Source organism: Vombatus ursinus, unplaced genomic scaffold (assembly GCF_900497805.2).
Source record: "Vombatus ursinus unplaced genomic scaffold, bare-nosed wombat genome assembly UNPS02014794.1, whole genome shotgun sequence".
In the NCBI taxonomy this organism is placed as follows: Eukaryota; Metazoa; Chordata; class Mammalia; order Diprotodontia; family Vombatidae; genus Vombatus; species Vombatus ursinus.
Genome location: NW_020954572.1, coordinates 18,493,686 through 18,518,654, shown reverse-complemented (window position 1 = coordinate 18,518,654; position 24,969 = coordinate 18,493,686). Strand labels below are relative to the sequence as shown.

Here is a 24,969-nt window from a genome sequence, read left to right as displayed (position 1 = left end):
GAAAGAAAGAAAGAAAGAAAGAAAGAAAGAAAGAAAGAAAGAAAGAAGAAAAAAAAAAGCAGGTCATCAAAATTAACCAGCACCTTAACTAAGCACAGGCCATGTTCCACACCCATAATTCCCCACCTCTGCTAAGAAGGGAGGGAGGTGATTATGCTTGGTTTGTATGAAATTGTTGTCTTGCTGAACTATACAGTTTCTGCATTTTTTTTCAGTTTATTTCTTAAATCTGGTTCTCTGAAAGACTTCTTAAACGACCAGTCCTTTTTTTCCTGTAAACCCATTAAGCAACAGAGATTTCTAGACAGTTACACAGTAGCTTTCTCGTGTCTTCTTTCATTGCTCGACTTATGTTTTTCATGTGTATTCAGTTGCCCGAATTGCTTCTCTGATGAATAAGGAGTAAGTCACCCCTGTAGAGCTGACCTCAAAAACCCAAGCCTATTAAGTGATGCTAAATGTGACAAAACACAAATGATGTCATCGGGCAGTGTATGACTAAGAAATAAATGGTACCAGTGACAAATGCATTAAGTTAGAGGAGTGAGAGCTTCCTGTGGCCTGGAGTGGTCATGGAACACTTCATGGGAGAACCAGGATGAGAGGTGAGCCTTGAAGGACAGGGAGGACTTGAATTGTTAGAGAGGATGAGGGAGATGGAATAATCAAAGAGACAGAAGTGGAAATGTGTGTGATATATTTGGGGGCAGTGAGTAGACCAGTAAGATTGGAGTTGAGGGTATAGGATACAGGAATAGTGAGAGGTAAATTTGGGAAGATAGGTTAGGATCAGACTGTAGTGTCTATATGAATTAGATTGAAAAAGTCCTTAGAGGATAGATCATGTGCCATAGTGCTATAGAAGTAATAGGCATTTAATCAATATTTTTGAATATATGAATGGAAAGCAAAGGAGTTGCTAGAGTTCCTTCAGCCTGTCTTCACATACCCAAGTCATCATTGCTTTCTACAATCCCCTTTGCAGAGAAATCTAAGGAGATGATTCCCAAGCAATGAATGGAGTCAATCTCGGGTTTTATGGCTTCCACAACCCTGGCTGGGACAGTTGTGTTGACATAGCTCCATCCCCACATACCTAGACAGAGATGTCTAAGGGACATAAGCAGTGCCTCTAGGTTCCCCAGGTTGTGCAGTGGATAGAGTGCCAGGACTGGAGTCAGGAAGACTTCTTCAGTTCAAAGTTGGCCTCAGACACTTACAGCCATGTGACCCTGGTTAAGTCACTTAACTGTTTGCTCCAGTTTCCTTATCTATCAAATGGGCTGGAGAAGGAAATGACAAACCACTCTAGTATCTTTGCCAAGAAAACCCCAAATGGGGTCATGAGGAGTCAGACACGATTGAAATAACACAACAACTATGTTCCCTTAGCTTATGCTCACGCCTCACTCACTCACTCACTCATTCATTCATTCATTCAAGTAATTTATTAAGCCCTAGGTATTATATCAGGCGCTGGGAATACAAAGATAGAAATGAACCAGCCCCTGCTCTTGAGGAGTTTCTATTCTATTGGCTTCCTATTACATCTCAGGTGATACAAACTCTTAAGCATTTAAGGCACTCCTCAGTCTGGCTCCCACCTACTTTTCTCATCATATTTCATGTTACTGTCCTTCATGAACTTTCTGTGTCACACTCTGCTCTAGTCTATGAGAGCAGCCAACTAGCTGCTCCCCAAATGGTCCAGCTCCCATTTTTGTGCATTTGCACAAGTTGTCCCTCATCTACTCTTTCCTCATCTCTACATCACAGGATTTTTATTTACCTTCAAGGCTGACTTCAGATGCTGCCTCCTCAATGGAGCCTCACCCGATTGCCTTCCTACCCCCAACCCATTTTTGTTCTAGGTGGCTCAGTCAGCAAGAGTGCTGAAGTTGGAGTCAGGAAGACTTGAGTTCAAATCCTGCCTTAGATACTTACTAGCTATGTGACCCTGGGCAAGTCACTTAACTTTTCTCAGTCATAGTTTCCCCACTTGTAAAATGAGGATAATAATAGCACCTACTCACAGAGTTGTCATGAGGATCAAATTGGATAAAATATGTATAGTGCTTTGCAAAACTTAAAGCACCATATAAATGCTAGCTATTTTACTTAGTTATTTATATATTCTATCTTGCCACTCCACCCCCTACGGACTGTTAAGTTCTTGGAAGGCAGGAACTGTTTCTTTATTTTTGTATCCTCGGCACCTGGTAGATGTTCAACAGATGTTTGTCAAAACAAATTGTCCTTTCCTATGCTTAACATTAGCACAGCTAAATAGCTTAAGAAGGCAAAGGGGGAGTTCTTCAAGGCTCGGGCAGCAGCAACATATTCAATCACATTGAATCAAACCTTATGAAGTATGGTTGTGATTGACAGGTGAGATGGAACTCTGAGAGGAAGCCAAGTCAACAGAATGGGTTGAGATCTTTGGGTAGAGGCTGAGAAGTTAGCAGTAAAGGCAGCAGAAGCTTTTCTGCTTCACTTATGTGACACTGGTACTGGTCACTGAAAGAACTATCTAGAAATGGCTTTCTGGGCAACCTGGCAAAATGGCAGCCTGGGCTGCAGTGATTAAATATGGCTGGCAGTAAAGTCATGTAGGATAACCTCACAAGGTCCTTTCCAACCCCCCAAATTACTAAGAAAAGACACTATTTAACAGTTGAGCAAAGAAAAACATCTATATCTTTTATACACATCCCTTGTTCCCCAATGTCGGAACATGGATTGAGAAAATAGACACAGAGAGCCCAATTATTCAATTCAGTTCAATGCAATGCAGCAAATAGTCATTAAATGCCTACTATTTGAAAAGTCTTATACCAGGCCCTGAGGATTCAGAGACAAAACAGAGATTACGTTCTACTTAATAAATTAAACAATAAATAACAAGCATATGCTTTTGCTGTTCTTTTGTCTACTATTACACTCATTGGATTTCTCTCTTCTCCTGACATTCATGATAATTAAAATTAATTAGGTCAGTAGATTACCAATACATACCCTGATCCATTTCTTTCCGTCTTCTGTTGTTGTTGGGAGCACTTTAACTAATCTACATGTAGATTCTAGATCTGCTCACCTCTTCTCAGCATTTATAGTCAACATCATAGAACCAACCTATCCTTCCATCCTCCCAGCAGATGGGTGGTGCTGCCATTTCCTCCTCCTCCACCTAGTGCTCCTCTTATGTTTCCCGTTGTTCTGGGTGGGTCTTGTTTAGAGAAAAGGAAGCTCCTACCTAAAGCTTTTTTAAATTGCTGAGGGATTTATTTCAGTGGCCTCCTTTTCAAGTCACAAAGGCTTTGAGCGGCCTGAAGAGGAAGCTTGGTGTTTGTGAGGTTTTTTGAATTTTTTTTTGATCTGTCTCTTTACAACTTTTGTTGTCTTACGGGGAAAGTCTATTCAGGACAAAATGGTAATGAAAGGAAGTTCAAATTCCAGTCCATAATGACCCGGAAAACTTTACGCCAAAAGAAAGTCAAAGAGAAGTCAGGGGATTGTGGCTAGAGATTAGGTGGGGTACACAAGTTTGTGTATAGTCACACACAAACCAGACCCATAACTGAGAAAAGTAAGCAGAGGTGATGTAGGAGCAGCCTTCACAAAAGAGTGAATTTCATTTGGCAATTTCAAAAGGCTATTTACATGTTTACTGATGGTTGTCAGAGGTAAGAGGCGGTTAATTCCCTGAGTTAATCTGGATGATTCATATTAAATTTCTATGGCTATTATAACAAATGCTTGACATCACTCCATTTTTTGGGGGCCAGGTATGAATGGGAAAGGATCTATAGTCAGATTCAATGCAATGAAAATTTGCTTAACACCTTTTATGTATAAGATCTAGTGCGACAGATGATAAATAATGATTAAGCTACATTCCTTGTTCCTAAAGAGTTTATAATGTATTGGGGAAGATAATACTTATTCACAAATAATTATAATTCAAGGCAGTGTGCACTACTACAGAGGAAGTATCATAGGAATGCAGAGGAGGGAGGGAAGGATCACTTTCAGCTGTGGTGATCAAACAGCCAATCATTCAATAAACATTTATTAAATGCCCATTATGTGCCAGGTACTATGCTAAGCAATGGGGATACAAAAAGAGGCAAAAGACAGTCCCTGTCCTCCAGGAGCTCACAATCTAATGGGAGAGACAACAAGCAAACAAATACGTATGAAAAAACTACACAGAATAAATAGTAAATAATTAATAGAGGTATGGCACTAGAATTGAGAGGTTTGGAAAAGGCTTCCTGTAGAAGGTGGGATTTTAGTTGAGACTTAAACGAAACCAATAGACAGAGATGAAGAGGGAGAACATGCCAGGCATGGGGGACAGCCAGAGAAAATGCCCAGAAATGAGAGATGGAGTGTCTTGTTCATGGAAGAGTAAGGGGCCAGTGTCACTGAACTGAAGAGTACATGGCAGGGAGTAAGGTGTAAGAAGACTAGAAAAGACTAGGAGGGGGCTAAGTTATGAAGGACTTTGAATATCAAACAGAGGATTTTGTATTTGATCTTGGAGAAAATAGGGAGCCACTGGAGTTTATTGAGTGTGTGTGTGTATGTGTGTGTGTGTGCCATGATTTGACCTGTGTTTTAGCAAAATCACTTTGGTGGTTGAATGGAAGATGCATTGCAGTGGGGAGAGACTTAAGGCAGGCTGACCCACCAATAGGCTATTGCAATAGTCCAGGTATGAGGTGGTGAGGGTCTGTATTACAGTGATGGTAGTGTCAGGAGAGAAGGGGATGTATTTGAGAGATATTGCAAGGGGGAAATCAACAAGTCTTGGCAACAGATTGGATGTTGGGGTAGGGAGGAAATAGTGAGAAGTACAGGATGACTCCTAGGTTGTACGCCTGAGGGCATGGGAGGATGGTGTTCCCCTTTACAGTAACAGGGAAGGTAGGAGGTGGGGACGGTTTGGGGGACAGATAATGATTTTGGTTTCAGGCATGCTGAGTTTAAGATGTCTACTGGACATCCAGTTCAAGACATCTGAAAGACAGTTGAAGTTAAGTTAACAGCAAAGAGGTTAGTACAGGAGAGGTAGATTTGCGAATCCTCAGCATAAAGATGGTAATTAAATCCATGGGAGCTGATGAGATCACCAAGTGAAGTAATAAAGAAGGAGAAGAGAAAAGGGACCAAAACAGAACCTTGTGGGACACTTACAGTTCTAGGACATGGTCTGGATAGAGACCCAGCAAAGGAGACCAAGAAGGAGTGGTCAGATGGATAGGAGGAAAACCAGGGGAGATTGGTGTCCTGAAGACCTAGGGAGAAGAGGGTGATCACAACAATGTCAAAGTCTGCAGAGAGGTCAAGAAGAATGAGGATTGAAAAAAGACCATGGGATTTGGAAATTAAGAAATCTTTTGTAATTTTGGAGAGAGCAACTTCAGTGAAGTGATGAGGTCAGAAGTCAGATTGTAAGAGGTTAAGAAGAGAGTGAGAAGAGACAAAGTGGAGCTAGTTATTACAGATGGCCTCTTCAAGGAGTTTAGCCACAAAGGGCAGAAAAGATATAGGATGATATAGTAAGGATGGAACAACCAAGTGAGTCATGAGGATGGAGGAAACATGGGTATGTTTTTAGATAATAGGGAAGCAACCAGTAGAAAGGCAGAGATTGGAAATGAGTGAAAGAGTGGGGATGACAAGAGGAAATCTGTTGTAGGAGACAAGTTGGAATAGGTTCAACAAGCATTTATTAAGCACCTACTACATATACAAAGAATGAAACAGTGAGAAAAGTTATCATGATGGAGCTAGCATTTGAAGTGGGTTTTTAAAGACGAGTTGAATTTTGATAGGGAGACATGAGGAAAGAAGGCATTCTAGGCAGAGGGACAAGCATAAATAAAGATGGTGAAGCAGTAAAGTGTAATGCATACTTATTCTGGAAATGGCAATAAATAATCCAATTCAGTGGAAGCATAGGACTGGTATGGAAACCTCTGAGCCCTGAGATTAGAAAGTAGATTGAGAACTATTTGTTGTAGGGCTTTGAACAGCCAGCTAAGGTGTTTGGGTTTTGTTTGCTGGGCAAAGCTGAGACATTCCAAGTTTCTCAGTGGCAGACAAAGAATAGGGAGTAATAAAAGTTTGCACAGAAGTCTCAAACCTGGCTGCCTGGGGAAAGAGTGGTCCTGTTAACAAAACTGAGTTAGTAAAAAAGATGAGCTGGTTTGAGGGGGAATTAATGAGTTTGGTTTGAGAGATGTGGTGTCTAGTGTATCAAATAAGATATTTGTAAAAAAAAAAAAAAGTGCTTAGCACAGTGCCTGGCACATAGTAAGCATTATCTACATGCTTATTCCCTGCCCCTTCCCTACAGGAGTAGCACATTTAGGTCAAGCTATCCAGCAGGAAATTGAAAATATAACTAGAGCTCTAGGGGGAATATAATGGTGGAGATGTAGATTTGGGAATTATTTGCATCAAGAGGGTAATTGAAGCCCTAAGAATGATGAGATCTCTGAGGGAAAGAGTACAGAAAGGAACAAGAAAAAGGCCAAAGATATTACCTTGGTGAATATCCCCAAAGTGGTTAAAGGGTGAGAAAGAGTAGTAGTCGTAGTCGTAGTCGTAGTCGTAGTCGTAGTCGTAGTCGTAGTAGTAGTTGTAGTAGTAGTAGTAGTAGTAGTTGTAGTAGTAGTAGCAGCAGTAGCAGTAGTAGTAGTAGGAGTAGTTGTTGTAGTGGTAGTAGCAGCAGTAGCAGCAGTAGTAGTAGTGGTAGTAGTAGTAGTAATAATAAGAATGTACCTCAAGGTTTCAAAGGGCTTTGCATATATTATCTCAATTGAGCCTCACGATCATAAGGTAAAGGGAATATCAAAAGAAAGAGTAGTCAGAAAGTTAAGAGGAGAACAAGGATATTGTAGTTTCACAAAAGCCAAAAGAGAAGAGTTACAAGAGGGAATGGGGTGGTCAACAGTGTAAGATACAGCAGAGAGGTCAAGGAGCATGAGGACTACAAAATGGTCACTGGATTTGGTGATTAGCAAGTCAACGTTGACCCTTAAGAAAATGGTTTCATGTTTCCCATGATTGCACATGTATGATCTAATCAAATTGCATATTGTCTCAAGGAAGAAGGGAAAGAGAAAATTTGGAATTCAATTTTTTAAATGAATATTAGAAATCATCTATAATTGGGAAAAAATATTATTTAAAAAGAAAATTATTTCAGCAGAATCATTGCGTGGAAGTCAGGTTGCAAAGAATTAAAGGGGAAATATGTAATGAAAGGGTAGATTAATTGTTTTAGGTTTTTGGTGGTAAAGAGACAGAATGTTATCTTCAAGACGCAGTGGGATCAAAGGAAGGTTGCCTTAGGTCAGGGAAGAAGTAAGCATGCTCAAAGGTAGAGAAGTCAGTGGAAGAGGGAGGTATTGAAGATGCAAGAGAGGGGGCTATAACTGATGAAACAAAGTTCTAGGGGAGAGAGGATGTGATGAATGCAGGTTGGGGAATTAGTCTGAAAAAGGAGAAGGAGCCTAATATGGTGTTGTTCAGTTTCTTCATGACCTCATAGACAATATCGTCTATGAGATTTCCTTGGCAAAGATACTGGAGTGGTTTGTCATTTCCTTTTCCAGTGGATTAAGGCAAACTAAGATTAAGTGACTTGCCCAAGGTCACACAGATAGTAAGTGGTTGAGCTTATAGTATAGTATAGTATATAGATAGTAAGTAGCTGAGCTACAATGGGGCTAAAGCTAGTTGGTTGTCTGCACTAAGTCCAACACCAATATGGTGAGCCCCTGGAAGGGGGAAGGGGCACCAGGCTGCCCAAGGAGGAGCAAACTGGCCCAAGAAGGAAGGAAGAAGGGAGGTGGGGAAGAAAGAAGAAAGGAAGGAAGAAAATTAATCTAAAATATCTAAGATAGGAGAGAACAAGGGGAGAAAGGATGAAGTTACAGAAATTCTGAAATTGTAAAGAGGGAGCCGGAGAGGGGGAAAAAAGAAGAAAAGAAAAGGTAAGAGATGGCACAGCACCATGGGGAAAGTGTTGGACTTAAATTTAGGAAGGCCTGGGTTCAAATCCTGCCTCCAATACTTAGTAACTGTGGGACTATGAGCAAGTCGATGTCCTTAAGCCTCAGTTTTATCCAAATGAGGATAATGATACCAGGAGTACCTACCTCAAGGAGTTGTTGTGAGGCTTAAATAATTTATGTAAAGTATGACATAAAGGTCAACTGTTGTACCATAGCCATCATTCACCCAGCTTGCACTTGTAAGGTTGGTTGGTTGATTTTTTTCAGTAGAATGTAAGCTCTTGGAGGATAGGGACTATTTTTTACTTTGTTTTTCACTTCCTATTCCTTATACAGCACTTTGCACATTGTAGGTACTTAATAAATGCTTGCAGGATTAGGCGGGAAGTTCAAATGGAGCTCAGTAAAATAAATAAGACCATTTGCTCAGAGTAAGGGAGGCAGGGTTGGTATTGGGGATCTCAAGGAATGTGAAAACCTTTTGGAATAACTGTGATGAGTCACATAATAGGCAATCAAAAAGACATGAAGAAAAGGACTGCAGAGAGCCACAGGGGTCCAGGTGCAGCTTTTTAATCAGCTTGGGTTTCTGCCTTGTGGCTTCTTTCTCACTTATTCAGTCTCTATGCATCCATTAGGGCCTACCTCAAGTTATCTTTCTCTAGCCCACACTGGGATCTTCTTTCTCTAAGCTTTAACCTCAGTACCACACACTTTTTTTTAACTTAAATGTTCTTCAGATGTTTACAATCTGTGTGACCCTGGGCAAGTCAAATAATCTCTCTATGCCTTAGTTTCCTCATCTGTAAAATGAGGGAGTTGGACTTAATGGTCCCTAAGATCCTTTCCATCTCTAAAACTATGATCTCATAATGCTATGCATTAGATTCGTGGGGCAGCTAAGTGGAGCACTGGGTCTGGAGTCAGGAAGACTCATCTTCCTAAGTTCAAATCTGGCCTCAGACACTAGCGGTGTGAACCTGGACAAGTCATTTCACCCTGTTTGCCTCAGTTTCCTCATCTGTAAAATGAGCTGGAGAAGGAAATGGCAAACCACTCCAGTTATCTCTGCCAAGAAAATCCCAAATGGGGCCATGAAGAGTCAGACACAACTGAACAACAAATTGGCTTTGTATCCCCAACTAGATTGTAAGCTTCTTGAGGACAAGGACCATGTCTTATACATCTTTTGTATCTCATATCGTGTATGGTATAATTCTGACAAAATAGTAGGTATTCAGTAACTACTTGTGAATTGATTTAAAATCTATGCATGTTATTGGAGGGTTTAGGCGTGGAAGCCGACTATCCTCAGATGGGACACTTGATTACTGTGTGTCACATTTTGTGTGCATACCATAAGTCACATGGGGCACCAAAGAAGTGGAAACCCCTCAAATCAGTGCTGCCTTCCTTAAGACAACAGAAAGGTATAGCAGGCAGCTATGCAAAGGGAGCGATGTGGCATTGTGGATAAGAGTATTGGATTTGGAGTCAGGAAAACCTGAGTTCATATCCCACCTCAGACACCAGCTCTGTGACCCTGGGCAAGTTGCTTAACCTCTGTTGACCTCAGTTTCTTCTGCAAAATGGGGATAATATCCCCTACCTCCCAGAGTTACTATGAAGATCAAATAAGATCACATATGCATAGTGCTTTGCAAACTTTAAAATACTATATAAATGCTATTTTAAATTGCTGTTTTGTTGTACTAATTAGCCAGGGAGGGAGTATAATACCTGATTTGCCTACACAGTGGTGTTTTACTTGATCCACCAGCCAAATGTTTTGCTAGGTTATCTCCAGAATATGTGATAGCCCCACAAAGGCTGGAGTAGAGCCTCTGGTCAGCAAGTTCTCAGCCTGAAAATACCTAGATGACTCCTCCTTGACACAGAGGTACAGCTGGCATATATTCTCTTACACTAGAGGGACCCCACCACCACATTCTCAGAAAGAAGGTACTTAACCTTCTAAAGTCACATAACTTAATAAAATTGGTGTAAATTAAAGGGAAAAGATTGAGCTCTCCTATACAGAACTGTCTACTCTGCATAATAAATCTTATTACCTGTCTTCTCTCCCAGCTTTCAAACCTGTTCTTCAAACCTGTTTGGAGTGCATACTCTTCTCCAAGAGTTTCATCGAGGGTGGGGCAAGGGTAGGGAGGGGGTTTAAAATACGTTCTTCTTCTCCTTTTATCCCTGAATCATCATCTCCTCGGGCCTCAAGGTAAAGAATAATTTAAAAGAGATAAGAAGGGTGGCACAGGGCACAGGTTACAAGAGTATTATTAGTGATCTTCACTCCTCAATGCCAGCTTAGGAAGATCCAAAACTGAGCCTCAGAGAAGAAAAAATAAATAATCATATTGCTTAAAATCTTCAACACTTCATTCCTTCAAAGGTTAAGAGTAGAAAGGACATAATTTGCCTGCTGTCAGCCCTGAGATGGCTCATAATAATAATCTATAACAGGTGGCTGTCTCAATGTGTGGCTTGCTGGGAGACAAAAATAGATTTTTAGTGTCTGTTCCCACCCTTCTCCAAGGGAGACTCTAATTCCTGCCAGGAGGGGAAGCACGAAGTTAGGGCCACTCTGGGGTACTAGGCTAGAATTATAGCTACTGCCTTAAATATCGTTAGTCTGAAGGATGTAATTTTTAGGTTCAAGCTAAACCCCGATGACTATTTCTTTTCTTTTTTTCCCCAAGATAAATCCTATTTTATTTTTCGATTCTTTAACATTTTTATTTAAAGTTTTGAGTTACAAATTATATTCTTTCCTCCCTTCCTCCCTTCTTCTTCTCCACCCTACCATGACAGTAAGCAATCAGGTCTAGGTTATAGATGTGGAATTATGTAAAACATTTCCATATTAGGCATTTTGAACAAGCAAACTCAAATAAAAGAGAAAAAAGAAAGAAAGAAAGTGAAAGATAGCATGCTTCAGTCTATATTCAAACAATATCAGTTCTTTCTGTGGAGGTAGATCGTATGCTTCATCATTAGTCCTTTGGGATTATCTCAGATCATTGTATTGTTGAGAATAGCTAAATCATTCACAGTTCTTCATCAAACAATATTGCTGTTACTGTGTACGACATTCTCCTGATTCTATTCACTTCATTACGCATCAGTTCATGTAAGTCTTTCCAGGTTTTTCTGAAATCATCCTGCTTGTCGTTTCTTATAGCACAATAACATTCCTTTGTAATCATATACCACAGCCCAATTGATGGGCATCCCTTTGATTTCCAATTCTTAGCCACCACAAAAAGAGCTGATATAAATATTTTTGTACAAATTGTCCTTTTCCCTTTTTTTGGATGTCTTTGGGATATAGACCTAGCAGTGGTATTGCTGGATCAAAGCGTATGTGTAGTTTTATAGCTCTTTGGGTAGAGTTCCAAGTTGCTCTCCAGAATGGTTGGATCAGTTAACAACTCTACCATCAGTGTCCCAGTTTTCCCATATCCCTTCCCAACATCCAACATTTCCCTTTTTTGTCATATTAGCCAATCTGATAGGTGTGAGGTGGTATCTCAAAGTTGTTTTAATTTGTAATTCTCTAATAAATAGTGATTTAGAACATTTTTCATATGACTTATAGATAGCTTTGATTTCTTTGTCTGAAAACTGCCTGTTCATATCCTTTGACCATTTATCATTTGGGGAATGACTTGTACTTTTACAAATTAGACTCAGTTTTCTATATATTTGAGAAATGAGGCCTTTATCAGAGATACTTGTTGCAAATTTTTCCCCTAGTTTTCTGCTTTACTTATAATTCTGGTTGCATTGATTTTGTTTATGCAAAAACTTTTTAATTTCATATAATCAAAATTATCTATTTTACATTTTGTAATGTTCTTTATATCTACTTTGGTCCTAAATTCTTCTCTTGTCCACAAATTTGACAGATAAACTATTTCATGATCCCTTAATTTGCTTATGGTATTACCCTTTATGTATAAATCATTTTGACCTCATCTTAATATATGGTAGGAGGTGTTTATTATACTTACTTTCTGCCATATTGTTTTCTAGTTTTCCTAGCAGTTTTTGTCAAATAATGAGTTCTTATTCCAAAAGCTTGGATCTTTGGGTTTATCATATACTAGATTACTATGGTCATTTACTATAATGTAAGTTGTACCTAATCTATTCACCACTCTATTTCTTAGCCAGTACCAGATTGTTTTGATAATCACTGCTTTATAATACAGTTTCAGATCTGGTATAGCTAGACTACCTTCTTTCACATTTTTTTCATTGATTCCCTTGATATTCTTCAGCTTTTGTTCTTCTAAATGAATGTTGTTATTATTTTTTCTAGCTCCATAAAATATTTTTTGATAGTTTGATCAGTATGGCACTAAATAAATAGATTAATTTGGGTAGAATTATCATTTTTATTATATTGGCTTGGCCTACCCACGAACAATTAATATTTTTCCAGTTGTTTGCTGATCACTATTTCTTAACATGGAAAGGAGAGCCCCAAACTTTAGCTCCAAAGCTTGACCTCTTTCCCGCCATTTCCATAATGAATGCACATAGTAATTTACTGTTGTTTAGTCAAGTCCAACCCTCTGTGGCCCCATGTGGGGTTTTCTTAGCAAAGACACTGGAGTGGTTTGCCATTTCCTTCTCCAGTGGATCCACTTTGTCAGGCAATCAGTGACTTGCCCAGGGTCACACAGCTAAGAAGTGTCTGAGGCTGGATTTGAATTCTGGTCTTGTAACTACAGGTCCAGTGCTCTATCCACTGAGCCACCAGCTGCCTCTGCACATAGTAAATAAACCCATTTATCCACGTCTGTAGCCAAGCAGAGATCAGAGAAAGTCTACATAGAAGAATATATACCAGACACTATAGTGAAGGAACTCTCCCAGTGGGAGTAAGGCAACTCAGATCGACCAGGAGAAAGATTCCTAGATTTCACCCAACGGGAAATTCCCCAAAGTCTCTAGTGCAGCAAACTGTTGATGGGAACATAATGAAGACTGCCTGGTCCTCTCATGTCAGCTCCTTCCCAGAGTCTTTCTCTCCCTTCTGCAACTTGAAGAAACACTGGAATGGCCTATCCTCTCTCTTGAAGCTGGTAGCTAGAACACATAAAGACTGAAGAGCCTAAAAGTCTCTTCTCCCCTGTTCTTGCTAATTCTGCCCGGCCCTTCATGGAGGCACTGGGCATCGTCAGTTTATACTAGCATTTATAAGTAACTTTAAGGTTTGCAAAGTACTTTACAAATATTATCCCATTTGATCCTCACAACAATCCTGAGAGGCAGGTGCTATTATTATACCATTTTACAGGAGGAAACTGAAGCAGGCAGAGGTTAAGTTACTTGCCCAGGGTCACACAGTTAGTAAGTGTTTGAGGCCAGATTTGAACTCAGACCTCCCTAACTCCAGGCCTGGCACTCCATACGCTACACCACCTAGCTGCCCTCAACCTCTCTCACAGTATAGTAATATTCCATCACATTCATATACCGTGGCTTGTTTCCAGTCTATTGCCTTCACAAAAAATGCAGATATAAATATTTTGGTGCATATGAGATCATAATTTTTGTCTTTGACCTCCTTAGAGTATATATCCTATCAATGGAATCTCTGGGTCAAAGAGTATGGACATGTTAAATTCTGTGGCCAGGCCAGCATCAGTGCTCCAAGGAGCAAGGAGCAGCATCTGGATTCAACCAAGGTGTATCTAAGATGAGGACACATTCAACAATGCTATGACATTTGGGAAATTAGTGGGACCAATGCTATGTACAAGCTGTGCTGTCTGGCCTATTCTCCCTGGAGAATGAAGTGGCAGAAGGAGATTATGCCCTGAGGTTGAGAGGAAATGATCGTACTTTTCCTATTGCTCTATCTTTGAAGTATAGATATCTTTCTGTAAAAACTAACTGAAGTTAATTGATTAAATGGAGCTAGGGTGCTAGTCACTCACTGGTGGCTAATGATGGAGTGAACACAGCCAGTGTGGGCTTGAGTCAATGGCATTAGAAAAAGACACCCCAATCATCCCTTAAGGTACCCCTAGTACTCTGAGGAAGAGATATAATAGCATGATTCTGGGATAGTGGGCCCAGAGTATACTCACTGCATGTCTTTTCAAAGTTTTTCTCAATTCCATTCCTTTCTTGCCATTTCCATTCTCATTGCTCTGGTCCAGGCCTTCATTATCATAGGTCTGGACTCCTGAGATAACCCCTGTGGTTGGGCTCTCTGTATACAATCTCTTTCTTCTCCAATCCAGTCTATAATCAGTATCAAAGCAGTAACAACAATATCAACCAAAGGATAATCTACCTAATAGAAAAATCTCATCATGTTACCTGCTCAAAACCTCAGATTATTTTCTATTGCCTACTGGGCTCATCTTTCTAATGCTCTGCTCTAATCATGTCACTCTACTTTAGTGGTCCTCTGTTGCCTAACAAAAAATAAACTACTAGTCATGGGATTTGAGAACACATACAATCTGGCTCCAATCCACATTTCAAGGTTTATCTTGTACTATTATTCCCCTTCACATTCCTTATATTTTAGGCCAGTGGTTCTCAGGTCCCCTTTATACTCTTAAAAATTATTGAGGACTCCTCAAAGAGCTTTTGTTTATGTGGATTATCTATCAATATTTATTATATTAGAATTAAAACCTCAGTATCATTATGAAAATAATTTTGACACCACAGTCTACACTTTAAGAACTACTGTTTTAGGCAAATTGAATTTCTTTTCATCCCTCATTTTCATTCTCCAACTCACTTCCTAACTTTCATTCACATCATGGAATCCCTCACTGTTTTCTTTTTTTTTTTTCAAGAATCTACTGAAATACCACCTTTTACACAAACCTTTCCTGATTCCTTCCAATCACTAGTGCCCTTTCTTCCCCTCCTCACTGTTGTTGTTCAGTTGTGTCCAACTGTACATGACCCCATAGACTTTGTCCATAGGATTTTCTTGGCAAAGATACTGGAGTGGTTTGCCATTTCCTTCTCCAGCTCATTTTCCAGGTGAGGAAACTGAGGCAAACAGGATGAAGTGACTTGCCCAGGGTCACACAGCTATTAAGTGTCTAAGATAGGATTTGAACTCAGATCTTCTTGACCCCAGGCCCAGTACTCTATCCACTGCACTGCCTACCTTTCTACTATTATATTTATTTTGTATTTAGGGACTAGATCTGTGATTTCATTGGTATAGGGAACTCCAAGTGAGGAAACTTTCTGCTAGTGCACATCAGTATGTTCTTTGCAAGTTATAGTCTTAGAAAGTCATCTAGAGCAGGGTTAAGTGACTTGCCCAGTGTTACACAGCCAATATGTGTCAAATGTGGGGCTTGAACCCAAGTATGCTGGGTTAGAAGCCAGTTCTCTAACCTCTATGCCAAGCTGCCCCCATTTCATATATGTATTTTGTGGGTGTGGGTGTGTTTACATGTTTTTCCCCTGATAGAATATAGGTCCTTTGAGAGCAGAAACTGTCTTTATCCCTAGTGCCTAGGATAGTGTGTGGCACATAGTAAGCATGTAATAAATGCTCACTGATTAATTAATTCACTGATGCTCCAATTTCTTTGCCTCTTTTCCTACCAACTCTTGTACCTAAAATGGGCTCCTTCCCTTATATAATCCACCTTCACATACTAAAGTTCCTCCCTTCATTCAAGGCCCAAGTCTGGTACCACTTCTTCCATGAAGCCTTCCCTGACATGGAGCCAGCATGTATATTCTTGAAATAGTTAAATAACTATACAGAATATTATATGATTAATTAGTATAGGCAGTACTTTTGTGGTAGCAAAGATCTGGAACAAAGTATGTTGAGGCAGCTAGATGGTGGAGAAGATAGAACTCTGGGTCTGAAGTCAGCAAGATCTCAGTTCAAATCTGGCCTCAAACACCTACTAGTTGTGGAACCCAAGGCACTCTGTTCCTCAAAAACTGTAAAATGGGGATAATAATAGCACCTCCCTCCCAGACCTATTGTGAGGATCAAATGAGATAAGATTTGTTAGGCATTTAGCACAGTGCCTGGCACATAGTAGGCATTATGTAAATGTTTATTCTCTTCCCTTCTCTTCCTCTCTGGACCTGGAGTCAGAGAGACCTGAGTTCAAATCCATCCTGACGTTTACTAGCTATTTGACCCTAGGCAAAGTACATGCCCATTGATTGGAGAATGACTATACAAGGAGTGGTACATGAACCTAATAGAATATTACTGTGTTTTAAGAAACAATAAATATGATGAATACAGAGAATCAGCAAAAGACTTACAAGAACTGATGTAAAGTGAAGTCAGCAGAACCAGGAAAACAATATTCACAATAACTGCAATAATGTAAATGGAAAGAACAACAACCACAAAACAATTGAAATTGAAAGTGTGAAATATATATATATATGTATACATACATACACATGTATGTGTGTATATGTACAGACACACATACAAGCTTGGCCCCAAAGAAGAGAAGAAAGACACGCCCCCCACCCCCCGACTCCTTTTCAGAGGTGGGAGACCAAAGGAGGGAAACACCACATACGGTATCACATTTTTTTCAGTCTGTTGATTTGTTTAGCTAATTTTTTTTTCTCTTATTCCACTTTTTAAAAAAAATTTTATTCTAAAAGAAAATTCTCTAGATGGGGTAAAAGAGAGAGATGCTGAGGGAAGAGTAGGTAATATTTTTTAAATGTTAAACATTTTTAAAAGACAGCTAGGTGGCTCAGTGGATAATACACTTGGCCTGGAGTCAGGAAAACCTGAATTCAAATCTGGCCTCAGACACTTACTAGCTGTGTGACACTGGCCAAGTCACTTAACTTTGTTTGCCTCAGTTTCTTCATCTGTAAAATGAGTTGGAGAAGGAAATGGCAAGCTACTCCAGTATCTCTGCCAAGAAAACCCCAAATAGGGTCACAAAGAGTCAGAAACAACTGAAAATAACTAAAGAACACTGATAAAATCTTTTTTTTTAATAAAAAGAGCAGCAGAAAACCAAGGAAGATTTTAAATTATAGAATTTTAGAACTAGAAGGAGTCTTAGAGATCATCTAGTCCAACTCTGTCATTTTACAGATAATGAGGGAAATCTAGAAAAACAAAACTGAAAGATCAATTCACGGGAGGATAGGGGTATATTTAAAAACTGGATATAATAAAGATTTTATTTCAAGATATCACTATAGGAACAGACATTTAAGACTAATCTGGGCATGAAGCATTATCATTTATTATAGACTAAAAATATATACAATTTAGGGGAAAGTCACATTTGTGAGCCTGTCACTATCTAAAGTAAGAAAGAAACTCCTCATCAGGGAGTTTGGCTTTATTCTCTTGGCTTCTTTCACCTCAGAGATCCTAGGAGTGTTAAGAAAGGACTGAGACATCCTGAAAGCTTCTGTCAAATGGGGGAAATAGGAAAGGGTCTCGGCTTTTCTCGAGGATTTAATAGGGGAACTTGTGAAAATCTTAGACTAAGCTCCCAAATTGACTCCTCTCAATCTACTCCCCATTCTAATCTGGTCTAGGGTTCAAGCCACTGAGGCAGATGTATCAAGAGGCAGCTTCTGGACCTAGAAGTGGGTCCAGTGGACAGTGGATAGGGCACTGGACTTGGAGTCGGGAAGAGACCTAGGTTCAAATCCTGATTCAGACACTTATTATTTGGGTGATCCTGGATAAGTCACTAAAGTTCTCTGTGCCTTAGTTTCCTCATCTGTAAAAGAGGGGGTTGGACTCAATGGCCTCTTGGTTCCCTTCCAACTCTAAATCTATGCTCTTATGATACTATGATCCATAATCAAACCAGGATCCTCAAGATGGTGGACCCCTGGAGTTGCTCCTGAAAGTAGATTCCCTAGGGGATTTTCTGCTTGACCCATTATGGAACTAAAAACAAAACAAAAAGTTCTATCAAAATTAGAAAATCCTTGGACATCTCAACTCCACCTTTCAGAATATTAGTTTATCTTTTTCAAGGTTCACTTCAGGCGCCATATCCTCCGCAAAGTCCCCCATCCATCCCTCCACCTCCCCCCACTACTTCCCTGCAGCTACTTGTACCTAGAAGTATCTAAGTGGTTCAGTGGATAGAGCTTGGAGTCAGGAAATTCTAATTAGGCCTCAGACACATACTTAACTAGCTGTGTGAGTCTGGGAAAGTCACTTACCCTCTGACTGCCTTGTTTTCTCCATTGTAAAAAGGAGATAATAATAGTACCTACCTCATGGGGTTGTTGTGAGGATAAAATGAAACCATTTTTGTAAAGTGCTTAGCAAACTGCCGAGCACATAGTAGGTGTTTAATAAATGCTTATTTCCTCCTCCTCCCCGCCCCCGATATTGCTAGAACACTTTGTCTAATCTCCTTTCCTTTCTTCAGTTCTTAATCTGTATTATACTTACCTATGTATATCCCATCCTCCCAATATAATATAAGAGCATCTAGTTGTGCCGTGGATAGAGCGCCGGCCCTGGAGTCAGGAAGATTTCTCTTTGTGAGTTCAAATCTGGCCTCAGACATAGTTGTGTGACCCTGGGCAAGTCACTTAATCCTGTTTGCCCCACTTTCCTCGTTTGTAAATGAGCTGGAGAAGGAAATGGCAAACTACTCTAGTATCTTTGCCAAGAAAACCCAAAATGGAATCATGGAGAGTCAGACATGGCTAAAATGAATGAACAACAACAATATAATATAAATTCATTGAAGAGACTGGTTGGTCCTCTTTTTGTCCCCACTACTTAGCTCCAGGATGGTGCATAATCTAGTTTGACTATAACATAGAATACATGGAAGACAGTGGTATGAGATAAAGCTGGAAAGGTAAGGGGATGTCAGATCTTGGATGACTTTACATGACAGGCTAAGGAGTTTGATATTTATACAGAGGGCAGTACGAGGCTACTGTAGAATTTTGATCAAATGAGTGACATATATACAGAGATGAATTTGGCAGTAGCAGAAGTGTAAAGCATAGATGGGGGGAAGCCAAGCAGTATAGGGGGATGAGTGATGGTGAGAAGATTGGTAGGATGTGATTACAATAGCCTAGGAAGGTGACGTGGAGATTTGCACTAAGGCGGTAGCAGTGGAAATTGTTGTTGTTGTTTGCTCTTTGTTCTCAACAAGGACCATGATATCAGGTAGGTAATGCCATGACTTGCAAGTGAATTGGATTTAAGTGAGGGAGCTCTGTGCAAAGTCACCATCCTCATTTTCTTCTCTGGAGCCATCTTGGTCCAGTGGCCAGATATAGATCAGGATGACTGGAGATGGCTCTGGATGCAGTGGGGACCTTGCCCTGTTGAACTAAAGTCTTTAACAGGTCTCAGTTTGACTGAGGGAATGCCCATTCAGTGATTAAGGCTGGTTAAGGGAAAAAAAAAAAAAGATTACCCTCTGGTACAGTGGAAAGATCACCAACTTGAGAGTAACAGGACTAGGGTTCAAATCCCACTTCTGATGTGTCCTAGCAGTGGAAATAGCAAGAAGGGAAAAGATGCCAGGAATACAATGAGGTAAAATTGTTCTTAGTAACTGATTGGATGTGGGAGATATGGAAGAGGAAAGAGTCAAAGGTAGGGGCTAAAAGAATGGTAGTATCATCATCAGAAAAATAAAGTTTGGATCTCTTCTTTACCTCATCACATTCTACCTTATATATTTGTTTGTGTATAGGTCATAGTTTACAACCTTTGAGGTTGCAAGCTCCTTGAAGGCAGGCACAATCATTTTTCATTTTTGTCTATCCAGTTCTAGACTAGTGCTTCAAATATGGTAGGTCAGGCCTGCACAACCTAGATGTTTTCCTCTACATTTTTCACAGGCCACTCGAAATTCTTTAGTGGGCTACAGGTTGTGCAGACCTGTGATAGATACTCAAAATTTAGATTTAAGTCAGAAAAAGGAGCAGGGTTGGGGCAGGGTGGAAGTAATAAGCTTTATTTTGGACATGTTGAGTTTGAGATAGCAATAGGTGACATCTTTTAGGCAACTGGAAATACAGGCGTAGAGATCTATAGAAATAAAAATTTGGGAACCATTTACATAGGGGTGATAACTGAAATTGTGGAAGTGGATAAGATGACCAAAGGAGAAATTGTAAAGAGATTAAGAGAAAGAGGGTCAACAGAATATTGAGAAACACCAACATTTAGGGGTTGGGAAGAAGAGCCAATAATTGAGAGGTAGAAGGAGCGAGACAGAAAAGAGTAGGAAGATAGCCAGGAGAGTTTGTTATCTCAAAAGACAAGGTAGGAAAGAAGATCCAGAAGAATGGAGAAGCCCATAGTGTCAAATGCTACAGAGAGACCAAGAAAGATGAGGAAGGGCTTGGTGGTTTAGTGGAAAGGGGCATGGGTTTTGAAGTCAGAGGAGTCTTACTCACCAACATTTGCTAGCTATGTGATTCTAGATAAATTGTTTAATTTCTCTGTGCCTCACTTTCCTCATTTATAAAGTGTGGATAATATTGATACTACCTACATCACAGGGGTTTTATGAAGAAAAGGCTTGAGGCACTATATACATGTGGTAAGTTGTTATTATTAGGAATAATAAACTCATATGATAGAGCACCTAATTGTTGTATGCTATCTGGTTTTGGTTTTGTTTTTCTTGAGTACTTTCCATATCTAGTTTCCATCGCTAGGTTTATAATAAAGGCACAAAAGTCCACCGTGTCTCTTGATAGGCTAAATGAATTCTGTCTGGCCTGGTCAGCAATCAGTTCCTTCTTCTTAATAAGTTTGCTTCATCAACCCTTCCTCATGTATTTTGTATAATCTAACTTTATGTATGTTGAATAGAGAAGGGGGAAAAAAACCTCTTACCCTCAAGTCCCAACACCCTCCTATGGTCACGTATTTCTCCCTACCTGTTGTTTCTGTAGGACAAGTGACCAAATGCAGGGTTAGTCTTACATGTGGAATGAGCACAGGCAACTCCCCTAATAACTTTTAAGCCAACAGAGGAGCAGTCAGACTAAATTATGGAAGGAGGTTTATCCAGAACTGAGCAGGAAACTGAGTTACCTCGATGCCACGTCAGAACTGTGGGGTTCTTAATGATTATTCTGACTCGGACTTTCATGGATTAGGACAGACCTTAGTCAAAAATCATTAAGTCAAGGTGTGGTTGGCCTCCAGCCCTCACTGATGAAATCTTGCATCAGGGCAGGTGGCCAAACCAGCATTTAAGGAAGGCACCAGCACTAAGCCAGTGTTTCAACACTTTCACCAGAAGCCTTGAATGATGGATGGTTTCATTTCCTGAGAGATGTTGTTTCTGTAAAAACATAATTACTAGAAATGGACGAATTTTTCATTGTCATTGTGACTTCTGCCTCTGGCACTTCCTAGATAAAAGGTGCAGTGGGCCCTCCTCCTACTCCTATTGGCTTGAAACAGAGACCAAATCACATAATTGTCTTAAGGCTAAATATGACACTAGACCTTAAAAGCTTAATAAATCATAACTACAAACACAAATGTTGCTTAGGTATCACAAGGTTAGTTTTTATCATTCGGTGTGCAACACATGTCTATTAAGCATGGTTTTATGCTAAGCACCACAGGAAAACAGTTGACAACGGCATTCCTGCTTCCCTGGACTTTATCAGGAGCTTACTAGCTCCTGTAGGAGAGATAAGACATACACAAATAACTCTATCACGGTGCTGTAGTTTGCATGTGTACTTAGCAGGTATTACATGAGACATTTGAGGTACTACATTAAGCAGTAGCAGCCCACCTAAGCTTGCATCTTGCTTTCCATAAGCCCACAAAGAGACAAAGTCACACTTTACAATTAACCAACAGGGAAGTGTAGTTTATAATTTGTCTACCAGGAAGCCTCATAGATTCATAAAAATCTCTCTAGTAATTCACCAAAAAAAGCAGTTTCACAGTCCATGGGCCCCTGGGGGTCCCTGACACTTTTTCAGGAGAATCCTCAAGGTAAAAACTATTTTCATAATGATACTAAGATATTTTAATTTCTAACACAGTAAATAACAATAGATATAACTGATATAAACAAAAGCTGGGGGTGGGTCCTCAATAATTTTTAAGAGATCCTGATACCAAAAAGTTAGAGAAAACTCAGTTCTAAAACATTTGCAGGTGATTTGTTTCTTTCCTTTGCCCCCCAATTTCTCACCTAATCAATGAATATACAGAAATGGAAAGTCATAAAGCATAGATCTGGAGGAAGGAGATCATAAACTGAATTTTGGATGCACTGAATTTCAGAAACCATTTGGAGACAGGCAGAAGAGAGTTTAGAAAAAGGGTCAGAGGAGGAGATACAAATTTAGATCAGTTACATAAAAGTGATAATTGAAGCTGTGGGAGGGAGCAAGACTGACAAGTGAGAGATTGAAAGACAGAAGAGAAAAATGCCAAGAACAATGACTGGAGAATGCCAACCATTAGGCGGCGGAAGCAAAAAACTGAAAGAAACAGATATAGTTAGAAAGGCGGTAGGAGAATCTAGGAAATACAGTGTGATATAATTTTCAAGAAGTAAGAGTGGTTAAGAGTTTCAATGATGCATAGAGGTTAAAGAGAAAAGGCTGTTGGTTTTGACCATAAGAGGATCATCTATGAGCTTTGAAACAGCAATTCCAATAGAATGCTAGGGATAGAAGTCAGACTGCATGCAAAGACTGAGAAGTCAGAATGCAAATGAAGAAACTGAGGTAATGAATCTAGGCTATTATTTTGAGATGTTTGGCAATGAAAAGAAAGGGCAAAAGGAAGTATCAGAGTCTAAGGAAGGGTTGGTCTGTTTGAATCAAGTCAACAAGCATTTATTAAGCGCCTACTATGAGCCAAACGCTGTGCTAAGTGCTGGGGAAATAAAAACAGATAAAAGGCAATCCCTGACCTGGAGGAACTCAGTCTAATGATGCAAGAATTTTTCAAATAAATTTTCAAATAATTATATTATAATTTACTACAATTTCTCTAATCTGTGCAAATGCACTTTAAATACAAATAATTACAAGCAAATATTATGATTTTACTTTGAAATAAGAATTTTCATTTTACTATCTCTAGTATGTGCGAATGTGCCACATCACAGATGCAAGTTCTTCGATATCAAAATGTCATAACTCAATCCTTAGAGATATGCTTAAATTCTGGTCCTTCTATTAACATTTTCAGAGATGGGTTTTAAAAATCAGGTCTTTGGGGGAAGCTAGGTAGTGCAGTGGATAGAACTCTGGCCTTGGAGTCAGGAGGACCTGAGTTTAAATGTGGCCTCAGACACATAACACTTACTAGCTGTGTGACCCTGGGCAAGTCACTTAACCCCATTGCCTAGCCCTGCCCCCCCAAAAAATCAGATCTTTGTAACCCATTCCAAGACTATTCCAAGTAGACTCTTTGCACACTTAACATCCTGCCTCTTGTCAGTCAGGTTACTGGGGTAGCCTGTCCCTCTCAGAAGAGTTCAACGTCATCAAACAGCCCTTTTTCTTCTGTCCAGAATCTTTAGTTTAAAATGTTAACTGTGAGAACCAGGAGAACAAGTTATATGACTAGAACACTGTAAAGAAAAATAACTTTGAAAAGCTTAATTAGTCAATCAAACAAGTATTTAATCAAATGCTTTTGTGTCATACCCTATGCTAGGTGCTAGAGACAGAAGTACAGTGAATGAAACAATATCTACTCATAAGGAGTGAGAAAACAAGGGGGCAACCACGAAGATGTCTATGTAATGGGAGGGCCCAGTCCTTACAGCATGCTCAGATTTGCCCTTATTGATAGTTATACAGAGCAATGAGTTCATCACCTGATTCCAATTCAACATATGCAACTTTGAGAAACCTACTTCCACCCACGAATGACTCAGGGGTCTATAGTATAGGTTGATGAAGTCTTCTAATTGGCTTAATAGCCAAAGGAATGCTGACTCAGTAGAGGCATAGCCAGAACTGAAGCTACTTGCAAATATTTCCTCTCTTTTCTGTTTGCTTTTCTTTTGAGTTAAGGAGGAATGCCTGGGGGCGGGGAGGGATGAGTTGGGGAAGGGATAGGAGAAGTAGCAACCTGTGTGCTCCCACACGGCCCCTATATGTCTGTGAATGTGTGATGCATGTTTATTCTTTCCTGATCTTAAATGACTAGTATTTGTAGATAGGTTTGATCAGGTTATGAATCTGTGAGCTGGAAAGTTTGGAAGAGCCATCAGAGGTCCTCTTAGCACCCTGAGTTGACAGCAGAGACCACCAGAGGCCCCCCTCCCTACTGGCCTGACCTTGCCCAGCTGTGGGGACCCATTAGTTGAGACCTCACATCATGGAAAGAGCCAGCCGAGCTAAGCAAGAGAATGACTTGTCCTTCACAATGCCATGCCCCAAAGTGAACCTGGTGGGGATTTTCCGAAGAAAGAAAAAGAACTCCCAGGACCAGGACTTGTGGGGTACCTCTCAACCCCACACACTCCCTATATATGTACCTCACTGCCTTTGTGCTCTAAGTTTGAGCTCATTCTCCCCAGGGATTCCATGTACACAATGGAGAGTGTGCTCCAACTTTGGGAAATAGGTTTATAACTTCTATCTGAAGTGGACTGAGTTGTCACAAAAAAAAAAAAAAAAACAACCCCCTAGCCTAACCTCCTCAGTTTCTACTTCAAAGGATCGCTAATCCCAATTGTAAACTGCTCTACCTCAAAGGATCGCTAATCCACAATTGTAAATTCCTCTACCTCAAAGGATCGCTAACCTACAATTGTAAATTCCTCTACCTCAAAGGATCGCTAATCTACAATTGTAAATTCCCCTACCTCAAAGGATTGCTAAATCCACAACTGTAAACTGCTGGGTATAAAGTTTTGTTATTTCCCTTGCTTGGGACTGCTCTCCTAGGATTGCATCCAGGGGACAGTCG

At 40.0% G+C, this 24,969-nt stretch overlaps 1 protein-coding gene across 1 annotated transcript in view; it reads right to left on the bottom strand.

The window, feature by feature from the left end:
* TGM7 (transglutaminase 7) overlaps positions 1–3,137 on the bottom strand; it is a 46,876-nt gene extending 43,739 nt beyond the window's left edge. The window contains exon 1 of the mRNA XM_027870066.1: positions 3,016–3,137. Within this exon, the coding sequence (XP_027725867.1) occupies positions 3,016–3,025 (10 nt within the window). The 5' untranslated portion in view covers positions 3,026–3,137. The remainder of the gene's footprint in view (positions 1–3,015) is intronic.
* Between the last annotated feature and the right edge of the window lie 21,832 nt (positions 3,138–24,969).